This window comes from Sus scrofa, chromosome 2, assembly GCF_000003025.6.
Source record: "Sus scrofa isolate TJ Tabasco breed Duroc chromosome 2, Sscrofa11.1, whole genome shotgun sequence".
Taxonomy (NCBI): domain Eukaryota; kingdom Metazoa; phylum Chordata; class Mammalia; order Artiodactyla; family Suidae; genus Sus; species Sus scrofa.
Window position 1 is genome coordinate 1,713,957 of NC_010444.4, and position 22,018 is coordinate 1,735,974.

The window sequence follows — 22,018 nt, forward strand, 5'->3', positions numbered from 1 at the left end:
CCCTGCTCCCGCCACCCTGGCCTCAAGCCTGCCACAGGGCCTTTGCATTTGCCTTGCCTGGAACAGCCTGCGCAGCCCTCCTGTACATGTCACCATGTCACCGCCACCTGGCGGCCACCCCCCCACCCCATCCCCCACCGTCACTCACTGTGACGGCCCCTCCTGTCTCGCCAGGGTGGCTGTCACCTGCCCTTACCTTGTTTCCTGACTTATTGTCTCCTTGGCCTGTGCCTGGCTCGTCCCTGGAGGCTAGCATGGTGGCAGGCACAGAGTAGGTGCTTTCTGTCTGGGTAGGGGGATGGGGGCAGACGACCTGGGCCTCGCAGGCTTTTAGCCCATCACCTGGGGCACCCCTGGAGCACCTGCAGGGGGAGCCACCAGGCAGCAACTGCTTTTCCTTGCTAACACCCGCTGGGGCCAGGGTGGGCTGTCCAGGCCCGGGGCCTTCTTAGTCGGTCCTTCCGGGGAGCTTGGGACCTGGTTTAGCTGGGTCCACGTCCCTCCTCGGCCCAGGAATCCCCTCTCTGTGATGGGTGACAGAGGGCTTGTCTTTGAACCCCCTGGCCGGTGGCAGTGCTGGGCTGACCTGCCTCTGTGCAGCCAGGGCCGGGCTGCTCTCTGGCGGGGTGGAGGATGCTGAGACCAAAATACACCCGCTCATTGCATCCGGCCTTGGGTAATCCGCGCGGGGCGGTGACGGAGGATCACCCGGGACCGCGCCTCCCCCCCACCCCCCGGCAGAGTTAGCTGCTTCCTCCCTCCACGCCCTGAGCAGCTCCCCGGTGGGGTGAGGGCCGGGCTGGGCTCCGGGCAGCCCACGTGGACGTCCCGCCGGGAACCCGGCTGCAGGACCCCGGCTCTGGAGGGTGGGCCTGGCCGCACAGGGCACCTTCCTCGCGCACGTGTGGGAGCCCGGTGTGCGTTTTCACAGATCAGAGCAGGGCATGGGTGCGTGAGGGGAAGCCCAGAGGGAGTGGACTCTTTGTCTCAGTCCAGCTGGAGGAAGAGGAAACGGGCACTTCCCGGAGGGGCAGACCCTTCAGAAGCCAAGGCGCCGGGGACGAGATCCGAGGAGCGTCCCGGGAGGACAGTGGCCGGCCCGGCGACAGGCACCTGCCGTGTGCAGACGCGGGGCCCTCAGATGCTGAGCGCCCGGCCGGCCCAGCCTCGGGCAGTTATGACCGTGGCTCACGCTTGGCACCCCCAAACCTCCCTGCCCCCCACGCGTCCGCAGGCTGAGGCCTGGGGCCGCCCTCTCCTGTCCCCCCTCCTGTCCCTTGCGCGGCCTCCCAGCCTGCAGCGGAAGGCGGGCAGGGGCGCTGTCCCCGGTCCCAATCCCGACTTTCCCATGGAGAGCAGAGCCAACCACAAAGGCTGGGTGAAGGGCGCCATTCAGGAGCCCCGCCTGGGGCCGTGTGGGTTGGCATGTCCCGCTGCCTGCGGGATGTCCCAGGCCTGGACTCCTTGTTTTGTCAGCAGAGGGCTTTCCTGGCCTGAGGGGACAGGAAGCTTTCCTGCTCTGCGGCTGGAGGGCAGGCCGCTTGGCCCCTGCGTCCCAGTTGGAGGCCTTGGTGGGGAGGAGGTGTGGCCCGGGTCACCCCAGGGAAGAGCCTGGGAGCCAGACTTCTTCCAGCTCTGGGCTGCCTGGGGCTTCCGAGAAGCTGGCATCTCTCTGGGGAACCTGGCCCGGGGGCTGCAGGGATGAAGGGCAGCTCCTCCTTGGCCTCAGAGGACAGGATGGTTCTGGAGGTGCCACTCGCCCACGGTGCCAGGCTTGGCCAGGGTGCCCTGTGTGCATACCTGCTGTCTTTCCACCTTCCCCTGGGCACTGCTGGTCGGCTTAGGGACATGGGGGCTGGGAGAGGAGTCAGGGGCCACCGACGCCCTGGCAGACCCCCGCAGGGCCACACCTGCAGCTGCCCTGGGGGTGGCGTGGGGTTGGGTGAGCTGAAGTCACCTGGGGCCCGTGTCTCCTGGGTGGGCAGCCCAGCCTCTGGCCATCTCTGGTCAGGGGGGACATTCGCCTTTGACAGGTCCCAGCACAGGGTTGGGTGGACTCTGCCTCGGTCAGGGGCTGCCCATGTGGCTTCTCAGAAGGGCCTCTGCCTCCAGCCTGTTGGGTCGGGGGCTCGGAGAGGTCAGGGGGGGAGGAGGCGGGTCTTGGCCAGACAACCTGCCTCCCTGGGTCTGGGCGGTGGTCTTGGCCCTGAGGACAGACTGCAGGGCAGCTCCCGAGGGGCTGCTGGGACCGACTAGAGGGTGAGGCCCTTCCAGGCAGTGAGCTGGCCTGTCCTGTCCCTGGCATCGGGTGGCCCCCAGAGGCTGCCCCAGGGGCCCTGAGCTGTTGCCCCGTGTGGAGATTTTTGCTGTGTGGTCTGGGCCGGCCCGCCCCTCTCCCCCTGCAGAAGAGCCAGGAAAGCTGAGCTTCTCACCCACAGCACAAGACAAAGCCCAGGCCAGGTGGGCCCAGAGCGAGCGTGGGCACAGCCCTCCCAGCCTGCCCGCCCCTGCACTGGCTTTTCTCCTTCTTTGGAGAAGTCCTAGGCTTTTACAATCGGACAGGACCAGGACAAGCTGGATTTGAGTGGGATTCTTGGCACTTCTGAGCCTCGATTTCCCCATCTGGGAAATGGGCGTCTTAATATCTGACTCACTGTAGTAGTGGGAGTTCTCCATGAAACAAGCAGGTGTGTCTGTGCCTGTGTGTGTGGACCTATGCACACACAGACACACACAGAGACAGAGTCACAGCAACAGAGACACGGACACGCGCAGACACACACATAGACACACACACACATACACACACGGAGAGAGTCCTTGCTTTCAGGACTTGACCCCCACGATTCAGGGGGTTGGCAAGTTGCAAATCCAAGGGCAGGCCCGCAGCTGGAAGCTCAGACAGGTTTTTGTGTTGCGATCTGAAGCAAAATTCCTTCTTCTCGGCTCCTGATTCCTCCCCGAATGGACGAGCCCCGTGGCTTGTGGGGGGCCAGGGTTACTTGATCTGCCGGCCGTAGGTGTTCACGTGGCTGAAACACACCTGTGCAGGTGGGCTGCCATGGACCACATGGCTGGGCATCACGCTAGCCGGGTGGCCCTCGCTCCCTTCTGCGTGTGGGCGGGGGATGGCACCGTCTCCCCTGCCTCTGTGGGAGGACGGCTGTAGCTCCGGCCTCTCGAGGTGGTGCCCAGGGCTCCTCACAGGGCCAGCTGCCCCTCTGGGCCTTGAGTGGCAGCCCTGGGGGTCACTGGGCGTCTGCAGTTCCAGTGTCCATGGACCCGGGGCAGAAGCTGCATGGAGAACCCGCAGCTCTCACTGCTGTCCCCTGCGCGGGTGACCGCAGGCCGCCCCCTGGTGTCGGAGTGTCAGGGGAGACCCCAGCCCAGAAAGGTGAGGTCAGGGTCCCTCTGCGCAGCCTCGTCTGTGGACAGGAATCGGCAATGAGGGCGACCACCCACCTTGCCTCGACATGCTGGGTGGCCCCTTGGAGCCACGGAGCCCTGGCATCTGGGACCCCCTTCCCCTGGGTGGCTGAGCACCTCCCTGCCCCATCCCAGGCCCCACAGACATTGGTGTCCGTGTTGGAAGAGACAGTACATGTGGGGGCCCTTCTCCGTGACCCCGAGTCAGGGCCTGCTGCTTCCCTGCCTCTGTGCCGCCTCCTTCCTGAATTCTTTGAAGGCTCCGCGTGGCCGTGTTCTCTCCTCTGGGCTTTGCACATGCTATTATTCCTTCTGCCTGGATCAGGCCCCCGCCTCTGGGAAGCCTTCCCTGATTGCCCCTTCCAAGGGGAATGGGCGAGAGGAGAGGGGTTGGGAGGGAAAGAGGTGCCCAGCCGGAAGCGCCCCCGCCCACGTTAGGCCCTTGAGGCCCCCTGACGAGGTGGGTGGTGCCCAGGCCCTCCCTCCCCTGAGGGTTCTCCCGGGTGCTGGTAGAGCCGGCGGCATCCTGCCCAGCCTGGCTGTGCGAGGCTGACGGTAGCCATGGCCAAGGGCCCTTTGATGGCCCACGTGCAAGCTGCCAGCATGCTTGATGCAACCCCACTTCCCAGGGGAAACCAAGGCCCGGGTCCCATGGCTGCTCAGCTTCCGGAGTCCCCTTGGGTCAGGCTGAAGCCTCCACCGTGGGAGGTCGGGAGGTTTCCTTCAGCTGGAGATCAAGCCAAACTGCAGCAAGAAAGACCTGGGCTAGACTCAAGGAGGGACTTTCCCAGCAGGGAAGAGCCCACGAAGCACCCCCTCCGGCACTGATGGGCTTGAGCAGCCCCGGCTGCAGGCCACCTGCTTCTCCTGGGGCCTGGCTTGAGGTATCCTGGGAGCCCTGCCCTGGCCTTGAGTCTGCAGAGTCGCCCTGTTTAAGGGAGGGCGGGGTCTGGACCCTGGGCAGGAAGCCCCCAGGCCCTCCCACCCCTGCCGGTGCCCCAGCCCTCTGCTGCCTGTTGCTCCGTCTCACCCCCGGGATGTGCGCATCCTGCCCCATCCTGGGTGAGGCCTGCAGCGCCGGCTGTGCCCAGGCCCTGGATCCCTGAGACACGGGCCGTGTCTGGGGTAGAGCGAGTGGCTGCCTGCTGGCCCCTCCCCCGCCCGGACTGGCCTCTTTCGCAGGGAAGACGGCGCGCGTCCTGGGCCGATCAGGCCTCTGTCCGAGGGGTCACTTCAGTTTGTTCTCCAACACCTTCTAAATATACCCTCGAGGGGGTTCTTATCACAGGCTGGGCCAGGCCGGGCCGGGCAGCCAGGCTTCGTGCCGGCCACACTCCGGGGCAGAGTCGGCCCTGCAGGCCTGGGCCCTGGACGGGCCTGCGCTCCCTGCCCGACGGCCCTGCCTCAGGTGGGTCTCCCGTCCAGGGCCGGACACCTCCTGGGTCCCGGCCGCTCCGGCCCCCAGTGAAGTGGATGCAGGGTGGCTGCCGTGACAGCCAGGTCATCCCGCAACCCTCCTAGCCGAGCCCGGCCGGGGCCTGGCCTCCCACCGCCAGGCCAGGGCAGCCCCTCCAGGGTGGGCAGTGGGAGGCCTGGGGGCCCGGCCACTCCAGGTGGGTCCCTGGGCTGCCGTTTTCCTGGAGGCGCGAGGCATAGCCTGGTGGCAGGTGGCCTGTGCCGGGCAGGCAGAGCAGGAGTCTGTTCTCTGCTGGCCGTCTGGGGCTGTGTGACTCTGGGGGGTCACGTTCCCTCCTCCCTCTGATGGGGGACAGGCCCGCTTCCGAGGCTTCTTGTGAAGGCGTGGACGGGAGAAGGTTCTCGCCACCGTGCTTCCCGCTCCTGCCTCGCCGGGGCCTGATGGCAAAGAGGTCAGGGGTCCCAGTTGTGTGGGTGGGCGCCCCTGTTTTCTGGTGGACACCGGGAAAGGGCCTGGGTTGGGGGCACTGGCCCACGGCCGGGGCTGGACCTTCAAGTGCCGTCACCCACAGCCTGAGGCTTGGACGTGGCTGTTGTGTTTCTGATGGTGGAAGCAGATCCGCGAGGAACCACGCACGTGTCCACACACCGCCGTGCCCCCGCCCTGAGAGACCCCCACAGCTGCCCCTCTAGTGCCCTGCAAAGGCGGAGGGCAGCGTGGTTAAGGCCTCAGCCAAGGCCCGTTCTTGCTTGCCCCCGGCTGCCCCCAGGAGGCCTGGCCCTCAGCGGGGACATCCCACACTCCCAGCGCAAGCCAGGGCCCTGTGCTGAGGTGGGCATGGAAGGTGACAGGGCCCTGGGCATTGGGATGAGACATGGGCATGGCATTGATTCTTGTCCTCTGGACGGGAGCCAGGCCGCTAGGCAGGGCGACGGCCTGTGTGCTCCCCAGGCTCGGCTGGACCCTGGCCGTCCCACCACCTGCCCTGCAGGGCTGCCAAAACAGAATGCATGGCCAGTGTGGGGGTGCTGCTGTCCCCCACCTTGTCACCTTGTGGTGGCTGTGCCATGGGGCTTTGGGGACCAGCCAAGATGGGCCTGAGTGCCTCCAGACACCCCAGGGGCCTCGGGCACGGAAGCGCGTCTGCCGGCACTGAGTGGCCAGGGCGAGTGACCTCCTCACCCTCATGTTGGCGAGAGGGTGGCAGACCCTGTCTTCATCTGTGCTGGCGGGGCTGTCACAGGCCCTCCCCGGGGAGCTGACCCGTCCCTGTGCCCAAGCTGTCCCCTTACCTGTGCCGTCCCTGTGTTTGGGGGGTGTGGGCCGCACCCTGGCATGCCCTGCAGATGCTGGGCGAGCGGACGGGAGAGCAAGGCCCCGTGGGCCCGGGAGGCGGAGGGGCTGGCGGTGGGTGTCCAGGCTGGGCGCGGGTCTCCCTGAGGTCTCCCGCCACCCGCCTGGGGTGGGTCTCCTCCGGGGGCAGCCCCCTCCCTGCTGCCTCGGGGCCAACTTGGGGCAACTGGACCACGGCCTTCCCGCGTCCAGTGTGTCCTCGTGCTCTCCTGGCAGCTGGGGTGGCCGCGCCTGCTCCCAGCTCTCAGCAGAGTCCCCCACTCCTCAGGCTCCTCTCTGCCAGACGGTGTTGGCATGCAGTCTGGGGTGGCATCGGGTGTGGAGAGTGGGTGCCCTGTCCTGGTCCCCTGGAGGCCCCGTAGGGCCCTGACTGAGCCCACGGGGGTGGGCGGGGAAGAGCGAGGAGGAGAAGAATGGAGCGAAGGGGTCTCGCTCCTCAGTGCGTCCTGAGCACACCCTGAAACCTTCATTCATTCATTCAACAAACACTTATGTCCCGGGCCTCAAGAGGGACCTTCCGGGGGGACGGTGGCAGAAGGGCCTTTGCCTGGGGAACCCTCGCTCTGTCTCGGGGCAGCAGTGGACAGCAGGTGGTTGAGGAGAGCTGGGCGGGGCCAAGGGCCCAGCTGTGGCGTCAGAAGTCCCCTCTGCAGGGAAGCCCAGGCCTGTGGGGCAGGGGCTACCCAGGAGGCTGGCTTGGAGTCCAACTCCACTTAGAGAGTCTGTGGCCTGGGAGAGCCCCGGTGGCATTTGCATTTTCCAGGCTTACCGGGCTGCCCAGTAGACACCGAGGCACTGAGGCAGGGAGGCCAGTGGCATGTGGGCTGCAGATTCCGGGGCAGTCCTGGCGGCCGCCTGGTGGTGGTGACCCCCAGGCAGTGGAGGCCTGGCCTTTGAGGAGGTGCTGTGCGCACAGGCACAGCCAGAGCGTGAGGTGGGAGGCCCTGTGTCTCCAGGGTCCCCAGCCCAGGCCACTTTCAGAAAAAGTGTCGGCTGAAACCCTGTGGGGCTGAGGGAGGCCCCCGTCTCTTGGACAGAGAAGTGGGTTTAGATCTCCTAATAGCTGCTTGCTGGGCGTCCTAGGGTCTGTTGACTGGGATTCTGCTCGCAGGGCCTTAGGGGGTGTAACCCTCCCCTCTGCGGATTGCATCGCCCACGGGACCCCTTTAAAGCAGGGAGCCTTGGTGCCACTGAACCAGTCTGAAGAAGAGTCAATCGTTGGGGGCCGGGGTCCAGTTGGGTGAGGGGTGGCCCCTGGGAGCCCCGGTCCGGGCCGGGGTCTGCGCAGCGCGGCGCCCAGCCAGCTTCGCCCGGAGCGGTGCCGGGCGCGGGCTGGGCCCGCGGGGGTGGGGAGCTTGGCGTCCCGTGGGGCGGTGCGGTCCCCAGGCTGGGCAGCCCGGGCCGGGGTGGGGGCACGCGTCCTCTGTTTGTTCAGGGTGTTTGGAATCGTCCAGGGTGACTTTGTGCACAGAGGAGCCCCTCCGATAGCAGGGGTTTGAAGGTCAGCACCGAATCTACGAAACCTCCCGCCGCTTGGCCTTGAGCCTCAGGCGCTGCCCTTTGCCGCTGCCCTGCAGGTCCTGCCGGTGGGCGGTCTTTGACCCTCCCTCAGCCTCTCTAGAGCCTGCGGCGAACACAGCAGCTTGGGATGGGACGTCCTTTGCTTAGTTTCCTTTTTTTTAAAACTGTAGAAACCCGCGCTGCCACACCCGTAACGTAAGTTTATTCTGGGCACCACTGCTGCGTGTAGAGCTTGGCGGCGGCACTCACTGCGATCGCGTGGCTCTGCCCCCGTCACGCCGTCGTCCGTCCCCCAAACCGCATCTCCCCAAGTTCACGCCCTCTGTCCCCACCAGACGCTCCCCCCCACCCCCCGCCACCCCGGTCCCCATCCCCACCATCTGCTTTCTGTCCCGATGGATCTGGCGACTCCAGGGCCCTCCTGGGCGTGGGATTCCGCGGGATTTGTTCTGTAGTGTCTGGGTCACCTCACTGAGTGTCATGTCCAGTTCAGCCTTTGTCACACACGGCGTTTTTCCTGGACCAACACACCTTTCAAAGTCTTCACCGAGTGTCACACACGCAGTGACTCGAGCAGGGCGATGCGGTGCGTTCCTGGGCCTGGCATCTCCGCTCAGCACCCAGGGAGCCTGGTGGCTGAGGTCTCTCCCATCAGGTTCCAAGGGCGCCTCCAACAGGCCGCGTTTCCCTTGCGTGTGACATGCATGGTTCTCATTAACTTTGTCCATGTCACCGGGAAACATCCCGGGGTTGAAAGCTGCTTCCCAGGGGCCAGAGGGGCCGTCCCCATGGACTCCGTGGCTCCCCGAGGGTCCGGCCCGTCCCCTGCCTGGCACGGGTGTGGGGGTGGGTGGGGGGGCCGCCTCCTGCTCCCGGGCGGCCTCCTGCTGAGTCCCGGCCCTGGCACGGCTCCACGTTCTTCTCCGTTCCCAGGGCACCTGCTGCTGCAGACGCTGAAATGAAGTCTGATAACATTCCGGATGTCCCTCGGGCGGGCACCCCGGGCCGCAGCTCCCCAGGTGGGTTGGCCGCCAGCGCACAGGCAGGCCATTGTCCTCTGGGCAGCAGCCGCCTCCCGCAGGCACGCACACGCCCTCCCGGGAAGCCGGGCGGGGCGGCACCAGGGGCCGAGGTGGCCTCTGTGGAGTCAGCGCCCCTCCTCCTGCCCCTGCCCCCCACTCCCCATCCAGAGGGCAGGGCCCATTCCTTCCTTCCCCGGGCCGGGTCTTCTGCTCTTGGGGTCCGTGGCTGCCTGATCTGGGGCCTTGGGACAGGTTGCTGGGACGGGGTAGTGGCCAGCCCTGCAGAGGCAGGAAGGGCTGTCAGCACCCCAGGCTGCTGTGAGCCCCCCCACCCCCCGAGGGCAGGGACCTGATCCCGGCACCTCTGAGGGTCCCGGGCCCTCTCAGGGCAGGTCGGAAGGGACCGAGGCGCACTATTAAGTGATTCCTTCTGAAACAGAGTGGGCAGGCATTTCGAGAGCTGCTTGGCCTTCGGGATACAGCCAGGCTGAAAAAGCCCAGCGTGTGGAATGATGAACGCCACGCCTGCTAAGGGCCAGCGGAAGTATTTTTCAGCAGGTGACCAGGAGATGCTCCTGGGAAAGGGTGCCCACCCTCTGGGTGCCTCCGAGCCAGGCCCTGGGATAAGGACCCCACCTGAGGTGCCCTCCGTGCAGGCCTGTCCTAGGCAGGGCCACGCTGGCCGGACCTTCCCCCTGGTCAAGGCCGAGTCTGGATCTCCCAGCTGCATCCCCTCCCCGAGGTCACCGTGTTCCCTGGGCACAGCCAGACAGGACAGGTGAAGACAGGCCTCCAGGTGCCCCGGCCAGTTCAGGACGCCCCCAAGGCCTCGCCTGGGGCCCCGCTGGACACACGGTTCTCACAGGCTCTCACCCTGCTTTCTGACTGGTGGCTGAGGTCACCCTAACAGCGACAATAAATGGTCAGTTGCCACCCTGGCAGCAAAAGTCCTACAGGGACAGGCCACTGGGGGAGTGATGGTGGCCTCCTGGGCCCCAAAGGACGGGACGCTGCACCGGCTGCGAGGGCCCGGGAGGCAGAGGGCGCCGCCTGGGTTCTGTTCCCGTCCTCGGCCTCGGGAGGCAGGAAGGCAGAGAGCTTAGAACTTTCTAGCACGTCCTGGCCGCAGAAGCTGGAGGACGTGGGGCCCGCAGACCGGGGTCCTGACCCCGAGCCAGCGCCTCACTTTCCTTGCTGAGGGTCACTACTGGCTTGGGACAGTGGCCTGGGGCGCAGGGCACCTGACAGAGCTGCAGCTGGCCTTGCGGGTGTGGGGACTGTGGGTCAGCGGCAGTGTCTGTGTCCGGACCTGCACACCTGCGCGTGTGTGACCTGGGGTGGCAGACGGGGCTCGGCTGAACCGAGGGTCCCTGTCGGGGGTTGTGCTGGATCACCGGGGGTCCCTGTCATCACGGATGTGGGGGCACAGACAGAGATGAGACCACGCGCGTCCTGCTCCCTGTCCCTCCCCGGGGCTGGCCACATCACCCCGTGGCTTGACCACGCATGGTTCACCCCCGGAAGCATAGAGCCCTGAACCCAGTTTCCCATCCGTGGCGTCTGTTGGACGCTGCTGCAGCCGTGACCTCGTGAGGACTCGTGTCATCATCTGCAGAGCCTGGCCGGGTGGCAGTCTGTCCCCGAGCACCTCCTGTGTCCTCACGGCCATGGTGGACAGGCTCTACAGGAGGAGAGGGTATGAGACGACACGCTGGTCCCAGCCTCGGGGCAGGGGGCACAGGGCTGCCTCCTGAGTCCCTGCCTGATGTCCGGCCACGCCGTTGTCTGCTGCCCTGATGACATGGCTACGGGCTGCGGGCTGGGCCTGTGTCCACAGGGAAACTGAGGCTGGGGAGCTGCCGGGCCACGTGGTAGGCACCCTCCTCTGGGCAGAGGCCCCCCGCCCCGTGGCCATGAGGCTGCCCGCTGGCCCTGGATCTCTACACCGGCCACTTTCCAGCTGTGTGGCCTTCTGTGTCTGGCTTTTGGCAGGGAGATCCCAGGCCCGTCCGGGGCAGCCGAGTCAGAACTGCTGCTTAGTGGCTGGGGGACGCCACCCGCGGCTGTGCCACACTTTATGCACCAGTCCCAGCCGACACTCAGGGTTGGCGCCCTGGGAGCCCTTGGACCCAGGGAGGGAAGGCCGGCCAGCCCTCCGCACCGGGGCCCGGGCTGGGTCTGAGGCGGGGGCGTGGGCAGCCTGGCCGCGGGCACTGACCGCCATGTCCTCCTGTCTCGCAGCTTCCTTATCGTGCTGGTCTGCCTCATCTTCAGTGTGCTGTCCACCATTGAGCAGTATGTCGCCCTGGCCACGGGGACCCTCTTCTGGATGGTATGTAGCAACATGAAGGCCCCGGCGTGCGGGCTGCTCCTGGCCTCTCCCACCTTCCATGGCCGCCCTGTGCCTGAGCCCCCCTGCCGGCAGGCTCTGTGGGCTCACCCTGATGCTGGGGGACTAGAGGTGTGGGGACCCCCACGCTGGCCCCCTCACGTGCCAGAATGTGGCCGTCGGGCTGAGAGGGCTGAAGAATGAAAGGATCCTGGGGCTGCTGGTCTGGGAGGGCTTCCTGGAGGAGGGGACTTCTGAGCTAGAGGAAGGACAGGAGGACAGGGGCACAGGAGCTGGCTTGGGGTCCACAGCAGCTGGCGCCGTGGCCCTGGGTCTGACGGGCACATGGACCCTGACGGTGTCCTCATCCACCCCGGCTTGTCCCCACCCAGCCAGCTGAGGGCTGCGAGCCTGGCCCCGAGGCCTGTGACATACCCCATTTTATGCGCACGCAGTCGGCTGGACCTGTCCTTCGATGCTTCCAGATTTGGGTTCCCAGGAGGATGTCCCCCCGGGGTTCACCGGAAAGCACTCGTGGTTTCTTCTAGCACCTGTCTGGGCTACGCTCGTGGAGGTGAACTGTGAGGGCGGCCGGGAATGTCCTTGCGCCAAGGTCAGGTCCACTCTCGGTCCCGCCCCCCCGCCAGCGCTGTCTCAGCACCACGGGCTCGAAAGTCCGTCTTTCCCGCCCGCTTTGAGTGGCTGTTTGTCCTGTGAGCCAGACGTCCAGGTGCAAATGGCCCTGCTCCGGGGTCTTCTGTCCCGTCCCCGCTGTCGGCCTCTGCGCTCCGGGGCCACGCTGTTGTGCCGCGTGCGCAAGCCCGTCTCAGCGCGAGGTTGGTCCCCGTGCCCGCTCTTCTCCTTCGGGGGCCACCTTGTGGGCTCCCCAGGGGCCTTAACATCAGCCTGTTCACCTCCCACAAAAAATCTGATTTCGGATGAATGGCTTCGGGGAGCCTGCCTCTCAGGTGTGGGGTCTTCCTGCCCACGGTCCTGGGGTGTCTGCGTCGGGAGGCTCTAGGGCTTCGAACTGCGGGTTGTAGACAGCCGCTGTGATCATTGATAGAATCAGAGTGGTTATGGTCAGTCGCCGCCTAAGTGGGATCATCTCGCCCAGGGCGTTTTCTGGAGGGTTTCTGGGCGTCGGGAAAAGCTACGGCTCGCGTCCCTTGTGCAGCCACGACGTCATCTGCTACTTGCGGTCATGTTTCCTTCTGCTGGTCCTTGAGCGTTTTCTGGGTTTGGCGTCATCGCTGCTTGGCCCAGCTTAGCGTGCTGCTTAGGTGTGGGCTGCACGGATCAGTCACTCGGGCTTTACTGGGTTGGGGTGACGGGGCGCCCTGTGCTTCTGAAGGGAGGTGCCGGCCCAGGGCAGCAGGGGCGGTGGGGGGGAGCATTTTCTCAGGTAGGGGTGTCCTTTAAGTCTGATGAGATGGCGTGAGCCTCTGAAAGATTGTGTTGCAGTATAGTTGATGGACAACGTTGCGTTAATTTCTGGAGGGCAGCGATGCGCCTGTTACACGGACGTACTATTCTTTTCATTGCGTCTTGTCACAGGATGTTGAATAGAGGTCCCCGAGCCAGACAGCGGGAACTTGCACTTTATCCATCCTGTGTTCTCTGGGTTTGCACCTGCTGATCCCAAGGTCCCGTCTACCCCTCTCCCCGCCTGGCAACCCCAAGTCTCTCCTCTGTGTGTGTGAGTCCGGCTCTGTTTTGCAGATCAGTTCATTTCTGCCATATTTTAGGGGCCACACGTCAGTGATGTCCTACGGTGTCTGACTTTCTCTGACCTAGCTCACTTCATATGAAGATCTCTAGGTCCGCCTGAGTGGCTGCCAATGGCCTTATTCCTTCTTTTTGACGACCGAGTTGTATTCCACCGTGTATGCACGCCACGTCTCCTGCGTCCGTTCCGCGGGCGGACGGGATTCTACAGTGACAGTGTTGATGCTTCCTGTGTCTCTCCTGCGTCCGTGGGGCGGTTGTGTTGGTGGATGTCCTTACTTTCCCAGGAGAACGGTCCTGGCATTTTTTTTTTTCCTGTCCTGTTTGGTTTACTTTCTCATATGAAAGTAGGGACATGCTTGGGAGTCCTGTCATGGCTCAGCAAGAACGAATCCGACTAGAACCCGCGAGGATGCAGGTTCGATCCCTGGCCTGGTTCAGTGGGTTAAGGATCTGGTGTTGTCGTGAGCCCTGGTGTAAGTCACAGACGTGGCTTGGATCTGGCATTGCTGTGGCTGTGGCGTAGGCCGGCAGCTGTAGTTCCGATTAGACCCTTAGCCTGGGAACCTCCATATGCTGTGGGTGCGGCCCTAAAAGACAAAAAAAAAAAAGTAGAGACATGTTTAATGGCAGAAACGCAACAGACTTCTGGGGTCGTGGCGCTCTCCCGCCTCCCCCCATCCCCCTGGTCGCAGAGACCCTGGAAGCAGCCCTGGGCACCCGCCAGGTCTGTGCCAGGGCCTCAGGGGCCAGTCTTCCTGCAGGCGAGTGGTGGGCAGGGCGATACTTCTGTCTGCCGTGGGCATTCCTGGGTGCCCCTGGCCGGCCCTGTGTCTGCTTCCCAGGCTGGGGAATGTCCTTCCCGCCTCCCAGACCACGGGGGAGGGGCTGTGTATGGGGGGAGGGCAGAAAGTTGGGGGTCACCTCAGGGTGATTTGAGTACCTGCCCGGTCACCACAGGGCATGTCAGCTCTGTGACCTGCTCCTGGGCCCTCTCCTCTGGCCAGGGTGACTCAATGCCCTGTCCGCTGGAACCTGAGGGGTCCGGAGGCAGGGGCTGGGGGTGTGGGGGGTGCAGGCAGACCCTGAGGTGCAGGCCCAGATTCTGGGGCTGTCCTTCTACCAAAAGTGAGTGCTCAGACGCTGGGCCCCGGGGCCCGGCCAGCCTCTCACCCCTGTGTGGGTCAGCTCGAGCCGCTGTAGCAAACACCACAGGCCAGGGCGCTCCAACAATAGACAGCCGATGTCCCCCGTCCCGGAGGGTGGCGTCCGAGCCCCAGGGGCGGGCAGGGCTGGTCCCTCCCGAGGCCTCTCTCCTGGGCGTGTGGACGGCCGTCTGCCCCCCGTGTCCTCGCAGGGCCGTCGCTCTGTGTGTGTCTGTGTCCCGACCTCCGCTGCCTCTAAGGACCCCAGTCCTGTGGGAGCAGGCCCCACCCCGGTGGCCTCCCTTGACCTTCATCTCCTCTTTCAAGGCCATGCGTGTCCCCAAGGACAGTCACGTTCTGGGGAGCAGGTTCAGGACGCCAACTCATGATGTTCTGGGGACAGGTCAGCCCGTAAGCCCCCCTGAGGGAGCTGGGTCCGTCCCTCCTCTGCTGGGGGCTCACTCTTGGGTTCCAGTGGGATGTAAGGCACCCCAGTGACCCCCACCCTGGGCCCTGCACCCAGCGTCCGTGAGCACTGAGGGGCCCGGCCCCAGGGGGCAGCTCAGGTAGGGCCTCTGGGTGATGCTGGGAGGGTTGGGTAGGTCGGGGGCAGCCCACCCAGAGTCCCAGCCTGGGAATCACCCCTGATGTGTCAGTGGGTCCCCAGCCCTGCGCTGGTGGTAGAAACCAGACCAGTAGTGGGGGGCCACCCCAGGACGGCCCTGGGGTGGGGTCAGACCTGGGCGGCCCTGGGCCCCCCTCTCCCCTCGGGCTGGCCGGGAGCAACACTCACCAAGGCAGTGCTTCTCACCTTCAGACAGGGCTCCTCAGGGCAGATTTCATGGTGGAGTGAGGCCCGGAGCTGGGGGAGGTGGCAGGGGGGCCCTGTCGAATCCCAGCAGCCCCCTGGCAGGCAGCCCCCAACCCCAAGCCCACTGCCCTCCCTCCTGAGCAGACCCTACCCGCTGTCCTGACATTTGTGAGGCCCGCGCGCCACCTTGTGGCCATTCTCTGAACTGCAGGCACCGTTACCCCTGCTGAGGACGGGGTCTGAGTGGGGAGGGGGGCAGGCGGGAGGGGAGAGGGGTGCGGGTTGTGCCCCGCTCCCTCTAGGATCCTGGTTGGGTGTGCCAGTGAACAGCTCCCCTGCTCCAAGCAGAGGGCCTAATCCTGCTGCAGTCCCATCTCCTCTTCCGCCCTGTGAGGGGAGAGACCAGTGCCACCTCCCTGAACCTCGCTGCCACCTCATGTCCCCCAGGATGCCTCTCCACATGGCAGCCAAGGGCGGCGGGGGGGTGTCTTTCCAAAACATTCTCCAAGTTCCTGTGGCATTTAGATCCTGGGGGCCCCACACTTCTGTCCCCACCCCCCAACCCCCTGCCCCTTCCACCCCATGTACTGTTTGCTGACCCTTAGACACTCCCTGCTGCCCCAGGACCCTTGCACGTGCTCTGCTCTGGCCCGGCTGCTCCTCTGGCATGTCCCAGGACGGCTTGGGCCTCGACTTGGCCGTCACTGCCTTTGCGCACCTACCCGATCACTGACCATTGCCGGGGTCCTCGTCCCTCCTCGGGCACCCTGCTCATCCCGCAGCCATCCTGGTGTGACGCAGAGCCACAGGGCCATCCTTGCGCCACTCCCCACCCTCGAGGCCAGGGGCCCAGTGGTTGTGCCCATCACCCCTGCTCTCAGGCCCAGAACGGTGCCTCCGAGCTGTGGACACCCCTCCTTTGAGCCCAGGTGCCCCGAGCTGCCCCATGGGAGCCTCCAGTTGCTGTGTGGCCCTGGGCCTCAGTGTCCCCATCTGCACAATGGAGGGTCAGCCACAACGGCCTCAGACCTCACCTTCTGACGGCCTTGCCAGGTTTCCAAGGATTTCCTAACTCGCTGGCCCGGTGCAGACAGATCATTTGAGGTGGGTTTGAGCTGGCAGCCTCCAGGTGGGCAGGGCAGGCTCTCGGTGGGGGCGGCAGTGGCGGGGGTGGGGGTGGGGGGCTCCCCGGAGCCTGCAGTCCGCGAGGCAGAGGAAGACCGGGTGTGGGGCGGGGGCTGCAGTGGCGCGGCGTTGCGGGCCCGGGGCGGGACACCAGGTGGCGCTGTTGTCCGCGGCCCCAGGGCGCCGCTGGCCCGGGGCCCAGAGCGCAGAGCGCGGAGCCAGACCGCAGCCGGGAGCCCGGGAGGGGCCGAGCGTGGGCTCCGCGCAGGATTCCGCGAGCAGCACGACGTTTAAATGGTGGAAAAAAAGTCATTCAAAGCTGTGTTTTCCCAGAGAGCCCATATTTCTTGCTTTCTTTTCATGCACTCGCTTTTATGGGGCCAGAACGCTCTTATCTCGGCGCTGTGTGAGGGAGCCCCGAGCTGGCCTCCGAGGGATTAAGCGTTCTGCGGAACGGGGGGCTCGGGGGGCCTGAAAAAGCCATTTGGGGTGGAATCTGGGCCCTGCTGCGGGGTCTGTCCCCGGGCTGTTAATGCGCGTGTGCGATCCGAGCCTGGCTTGTGCTTTCCCAGGGGAAGAAAGGGGCTCCCACACGGCTCCTGTGTCCAGAGGAAGCACTGTGTGTGTGTTTACGCGTGCGTGCCTGTCGTGTGCACGCGTGTCTGTGGGGCCGTGTAAGCGTGAGTGTGCTTGCACGTCTGCACATGGCCGTGTGCACGCGTGTGTGTCCCTGGGCGTGCTCTGGTGCTGCCCTTCTGCGTGCACACGCACGCCTGGGGACCGGTTGTGGGTCTGGGTGGCTCTTTGTTTCTCCCCCGTTCTCCCCCCGTCCTGCTGCCCTAGAAACACCCCCTCTCACTCCCCCCCCACGTCCCCGCCCTCCGCCCCCCTCATAAAAGACCCTGGTTGGGCCCAGGTGAGGGGCTGGTTTTGCCTCTCAAAATCGCAGCGTGGTTTTCTTCCCTCCTTTTGCAAATCCCACACAAAGCGAGAGGCTCTCAAGAGCACAACACAAGCGGCGGATTGCGTGCCTTCTGGTGGGGAGCATACCAGGGAATGCCCGGCGATGCCTGCGGTTCCAACCCCGTGCGCCGCGGCCCGGAGGCCTAGGGAATGAGGTCATCGCCGCTTCCTCCCTCGCGGCCGCCGCTCCCAGCGCCCGGCCAGCCAGAGCGGCCCTGCACCAGCCAGGCTGCCCCGCTCTGCGGCCCCAGTTTCCCAGCGGCAGCACGGGCCCCGGCGGACTCTCCGGGCCCCTCCAGGGGTCTCGTGTGGCCCGGGAGCGAGGCCCAGGCTCTGTCCTCGGTGGCCCGGCCCAGCTCACCCCAGCCCGGCCCCTGCAGACCCGCGTGTTTTCCGCCTCTGCTCCCTGCACCCTCTTCCTCGGGGGCCAGTGAAGACACCTGGGCCAGGTCGGGCCGGCAGTGCCATGGAGAGCCTGCTGTGTGCACACCCGCCCCGCCCTTCGCCCCCACGCGGGGGGAGACACAAGCGTCCAGGGCATGTCTCCCGTGGTCGGGGCACCAGCCAGTGGCCCACATTTTCCGTGCACTCACCCCAACGTCGTATTTTCTCCAGGGCCGCCGCCTCCTCCAAGTGCTGTTCTCTCAGCCTTCACCCCCCGCTTAGTGAACTCCTACACACCCGACAAAGCCCCACTCCCGTCCATTCACTCCTGGAATGCCTTTCCGCTTGCCCAGTAACATACCTCACCTGCTTCCCTCGGGTGCTCTGGGAAGGCATCTGCCCTCCACACGACCTTGAGCTCCTTGGTCTCTGTCCCTGGCACACGGGAGCCCCTGACGAGAACTGGTTCCCGCTGCCCAGGCCTTCCCTGATGCGCTGCCTCAGTCCACCCCGTCTCTCCACCCTGCTTCAGCCAGCAGGTGTTTCTAGCACATCCACTGCGTGCCAGCATCTGTGTGCAAATAGGGGTGAGCACGCGGGGGCAGGACACAGCTTCATGTCTGTGCCCCTGCGACCCTCACTGCAGGGCCCCATGTAAGAGGGGGCTGCTCCCCCCCTGCCCCCGGGAGCACAAAGTGGTGGTGCACACGTGTGTTCCACCAGGGCGCCGTCTGGCTGTAGCCTGGCTCGGGCGTCCCCATTAACCCTCTCCGGGCAAACCTGAGCCTCGTGGGTTTGGGGGAGAAACACTGAAAGCCAAAGGAGGTTCCCATATGACTAGGGTTCGCATTGGGGGTGTTTCTGCACCGGCTCTCGGTTCTGGAGGCAGAGGGACAGTGGCGCCGGCTGGAGCCACAGCCTGGGGTTCTGACCATGTAGCCTGGGGGTGCAGAGCAGCCTGCAGCTCCGGCTGCTGGGGCCCCTGCTGCTGACCCCAGGTCACGAGCTGGAGGGGCGCTGGCCTGGGTGAGGAAGGGGGTGAAGGGGACGTGGCGTCTGGGCCGCGCTCATACAGGTGAGGAAGGGCCCTTCCCGGATGGCACGTGTCTGGTGGGGACAGACGGCTGCCTCCATCCTCCCCGTGCCAGGTGGGGTGGGTGCGACCCCGGCAGCCCCGCGGCTGTGCCACATCTGGGTCCCTCCCTGCCCCTCCCATCTCCACCAGAGTCTGTGACAGAGGCTTAGGGGCCGCCAAGCAGATCTGGAGCTGCTGATGAGCAGATCAGGGGTCTGGGCTCATTCTCCAGCACCCCTTTGCCACCCGGTGGGGACCCCCAAGAATGGGAGCCCCCTTTGATTCTGGGACACTAGCCTGAGGCCCCTTAAAGCCCCTACACCAGAGCCTGGCCCTGCACCCTGGCTCGCTGTGGGGACCTCACATCCTCTGACGCCTGCAGGGCCCTGCTTTCCAACCCCGTCCACGCGCGAGTGTCGTTGCTTCTCCCGGCTGCGTGGCGTGTTTTGCTCACGGGTGGTGTTTGTCCCTTTTGACCTCTAGTGGCCTCGGCCCTCTCTTCAGGGTCTCCCTCCTGGGCTTCTTTGGGCGAGTGCGCGGTCCCCACTTTATAAAGGGGACAGTCCCCAGCCCCCAAGGACGCCTGTGCAGGAGACCAAGGGCTCGGGGCCCACGGGGCCCCCTGTGGGGCCCAGGGTGGGGGCTTGGGCCGTGCCCACCCCTGGGGACGTAGTTTGTGCCCCGCCAGGGTCGCGTCCGCGGTGGGGGTCACGGGTTTGGGCTGGCCGCGTTCCTGGCCTGGAGGCAGCTGCTCTGAGGGGACAGCTGACATTCCTTCGTGGGGTCTGTGCTCAGCCGAGAGCCGCGAAAACGGGAATCCTCAGCTGTAACCGGAACCTGCGCAGGTGGGGGGCCCTGCGGGGGGGCTGTGGGGGTCTGTGCAGGGGTGCCCTGCGGAGACGCGTTCTCGTAACAAAGGTGCCCGCTGTGAAGCCCACGCTCTGTCACAGGCCGGGACGGTCCTGTCCATCACGTCATCAGAACGGGGGGCGGGGGGGGGGGCTGAGCAGGAGGGAGAGGAGACCTTCCCGAGAGACCCGCAACCCGACGCGGAGTGGTGGGCGTCACGGGTTTGGGCTGGCCGCGGGCAGTTCTGTGCCTGGAGCCCACCTGCGGCTGAGGGACGGAGTGGCAGGCTTGCCCCGGGCCCCCAGCGTTTCCTCCTGAAGGAGAGCGGAGATGCCCCTTGGTGCCTGCCCGCTGGTGGGTCTGCTTGGGTCCCGGGGAGACGGCAAAGGCTGTGTAGAGCCCCGGGCCCGAGACCGGCTGTGTAACCCGCCAGCTCTGGGCCTCTTGGTGTCCGTGGGGTTTCCTGTTTGCAGGCTCGAAGCCCTGTGATGTGCGATGGGTGTTGGCGTCAGCCTGCCTACGGGGTGTCTCTGCTGGCGGTGTCCCCACCTGGCACCCCGACTGCCCTGGGCCAGCGTCTCCCAGATCCCGCTGGGGCCCCGGGGCCCTGCAGGGAGAGACCACAGCCTGCTGGTTGAGGACACGGGGGCACTGGGGCGGCCCCACCTCCTCAGGCAGGAGGCGACGGGGCCAGGGGTCTGCTCAGTGGGCCCCGTGGCCTCTCCTGGCACCTGGGGTGTGTGTGCGTGTGTGTGTGTCTGTGTGCACACGTGTGTGCACGCAGCAGGATCTGGGTGCGCCCCAGCTCTCCCGCTGCACCTGCCTCTTTTCTTTTGCCCCTTTCAGAGGCTGGTAACCGTCCCGGCTGAGAACCGGAGCCGCCCCAGATTGCGGGGGTGGGGGACGAGTAGGGGCCCCGCGGTCTGCGCTGGTGGGACGGAGTGTTCAGCTCAGCCTCCTGGGTCAGCAGGAGGGCCTTTCGGGCCAGGCGTCCCCGGGCCCTTCTAGAAGGTGTCGGCCTACTGGGGCGGGGGTGGGGGGGAGGGTCTTCGCAGGCACCCAGGCCGCCCTCCGCTGCCCGGGAGGAGGCCCCCCGCCGTGCTCTGCCCTCTGCAGCTCTGGGTCTGGCCGGGGGAGGCTGCTCCGTGTTTTTGCTCCCGCCCTGCCTGCCTGAACGCGGGGCCCTCGTCGTCGCCGGCGTCTCCCCGAGGCCCAGGACAAAAGTCAGAGGCTGGGGTGGGGGCGCCTGCTGCGGCCCGCGGGCCCCTCCATTGGGGATTTAGCGGGATTAGAATGTGCCTCCGTGGACAGGTGTTTCCTTTATGCTCTGCCCGTCATTAAGTGCCACATTCAGTGGGGTCTCCGGCTCGGGGTAGCTGGAGGGCCGGGTTTTGTTAGGGCTTGTTTTTACATCTGACCCTGGCCAGCTGGAGTGCCTTGTTTTAAGCGCGGGGTAACAGCTGACATAACATAACGGGGATCAGGCTGAACAGGCAGCCGTGTTGCCGGGCGCGGGCGGGGGCCTGGCACCGGCACTCCACGTGGGGGCCCCTGGGGGGCAGCCCCAGGGACGGCGGCAGGAATAATAGGATGAGCCGTTGGGGCCTCGTGGCCGTGGGGCGCGGCGCGGTGGGGTCTGCCAGCTGCCGCCCCTGGACGAGTGGGCCGCCGGAGTCGCTGGTCGCGGGGCGGGGGCCGGGGGCCGCGCAGGTGCCAGAATAATCGCCCCAGGATCCTGCATTCAGATGGGTTATAATCACGTTCTCTGCCTCCCCAGGTCAGGCCGAATGGAAACCAGAGGCCCCGGCTGTGCGCCCATTAAAGTGTGTCATTGTGCGGCTTCAAGGGCTGGAGGAAGGGGCTGGTGCTGCCCCGCAGGGCCGGGGGGCCACTGCCTGTGCACCTAGCCCCCCCTCCCCGGACTCCTGTCTCACTAACCTGACCTCAGAGCGGGGGCGGGGCAGCCCTTCCAGCACCTTCTCTCTCCCGGGAACAAGGCGGCCGGGCTCGCCTCGCTGGGTGGAAGGGCCAGCTGTGGGGGGACCCTGGGGTCGGGGCAGCCCTCGTCTCTGACTGGGCGGGAGACGCCCTTGACCAGGGCCAGGGCTGCCTGTCGGCTCACTCTGAGCCCCCGGGTCGCCCCAGCGGAGCTCAAGAGGCCTTGGTGATGCCGTGGGAGCAGAGGGTGTCCAGCAAGCCCTCCGAGCATCTGCAGGGTTGTGGGAATTGGGGGCGATGGCCCCCTCCCCAAGCATGTGGGTCTCTGCTGCAAGTGCCCAGCCCAAGGGCTTCTGCCTGCGCCCGAAGGCGAGCCCGGCCTCAGGCCTTCATGGCCTCGCTTTCCCTTGGCTGGCGACTTGGAGACAGAGCCGTGCAGCCCAGAGCCCCCGGCAGGGCCATCAGATTTGCCTGCTGGGCCATCCCGGGCCGAGGAACTTTCCCGAGCCGAGCTGCCGTTCAGGCCGGGGCGGCTGCCAGCGGTGGTGTGGCCTGCCCAACCTGGCCAAGGGCAACGGGTGGAAGGAGCCGGTTGGGCGATGCGTGCCCGGTCCAGCCGCACACCTGACTGAGCGGCAGGCGTGCACACGGCCACGGGCCCAGACACCACGGGAGAGGGTGCACACGCGCAGACACCCACGCAAGGCCCACACGTGTGGACACACTTGCAAGGCGTGCACACTCGGGTGCACACGAGCACGCCGGGCCCCGAGCTTCGGCCGGCAGGGAGCGGGACCCCTTGGGGCTGTGTTCCACTCGCACATTTAATCCAGAAACTGTCCACGCGGGAACACCCGGCGGGAGAGAAATGTCAGGTGTGTGCTGGGGGCAGCGGCCCCTTTCCTGGCAGGCAGTGACCTGGTCGTCTTCCG

The 22,018-nt window shown here is 66.0% G+C and overlaps 1 protein-coding gene across 2 annotated transcripts in view; it reads left to right on the forward strand.

Moving 5' to 3' along the window:
• KCNQ1 (potassium voltage-gated channel subfamily Q member 1) overlaps window positions 1-22,018 on the forward strand; it is a 313,788-nt gene that overhangs the window by 38,634 nt on the left and 253,136 nt on the right. For both annotated transcript variants that reach the window (XM_021082619.1, XM_021082620.1), the window contains exon 2: window positions 10,981-11,071. In XM_021082619.1, coding sequence (XP_020938278.1) covers window positions 10,981-11,071 — 91 coding nt within the window. The remainder of the gene's footprint in view (window positions 1-10,980; window positions 11,072-22,018) is intronic.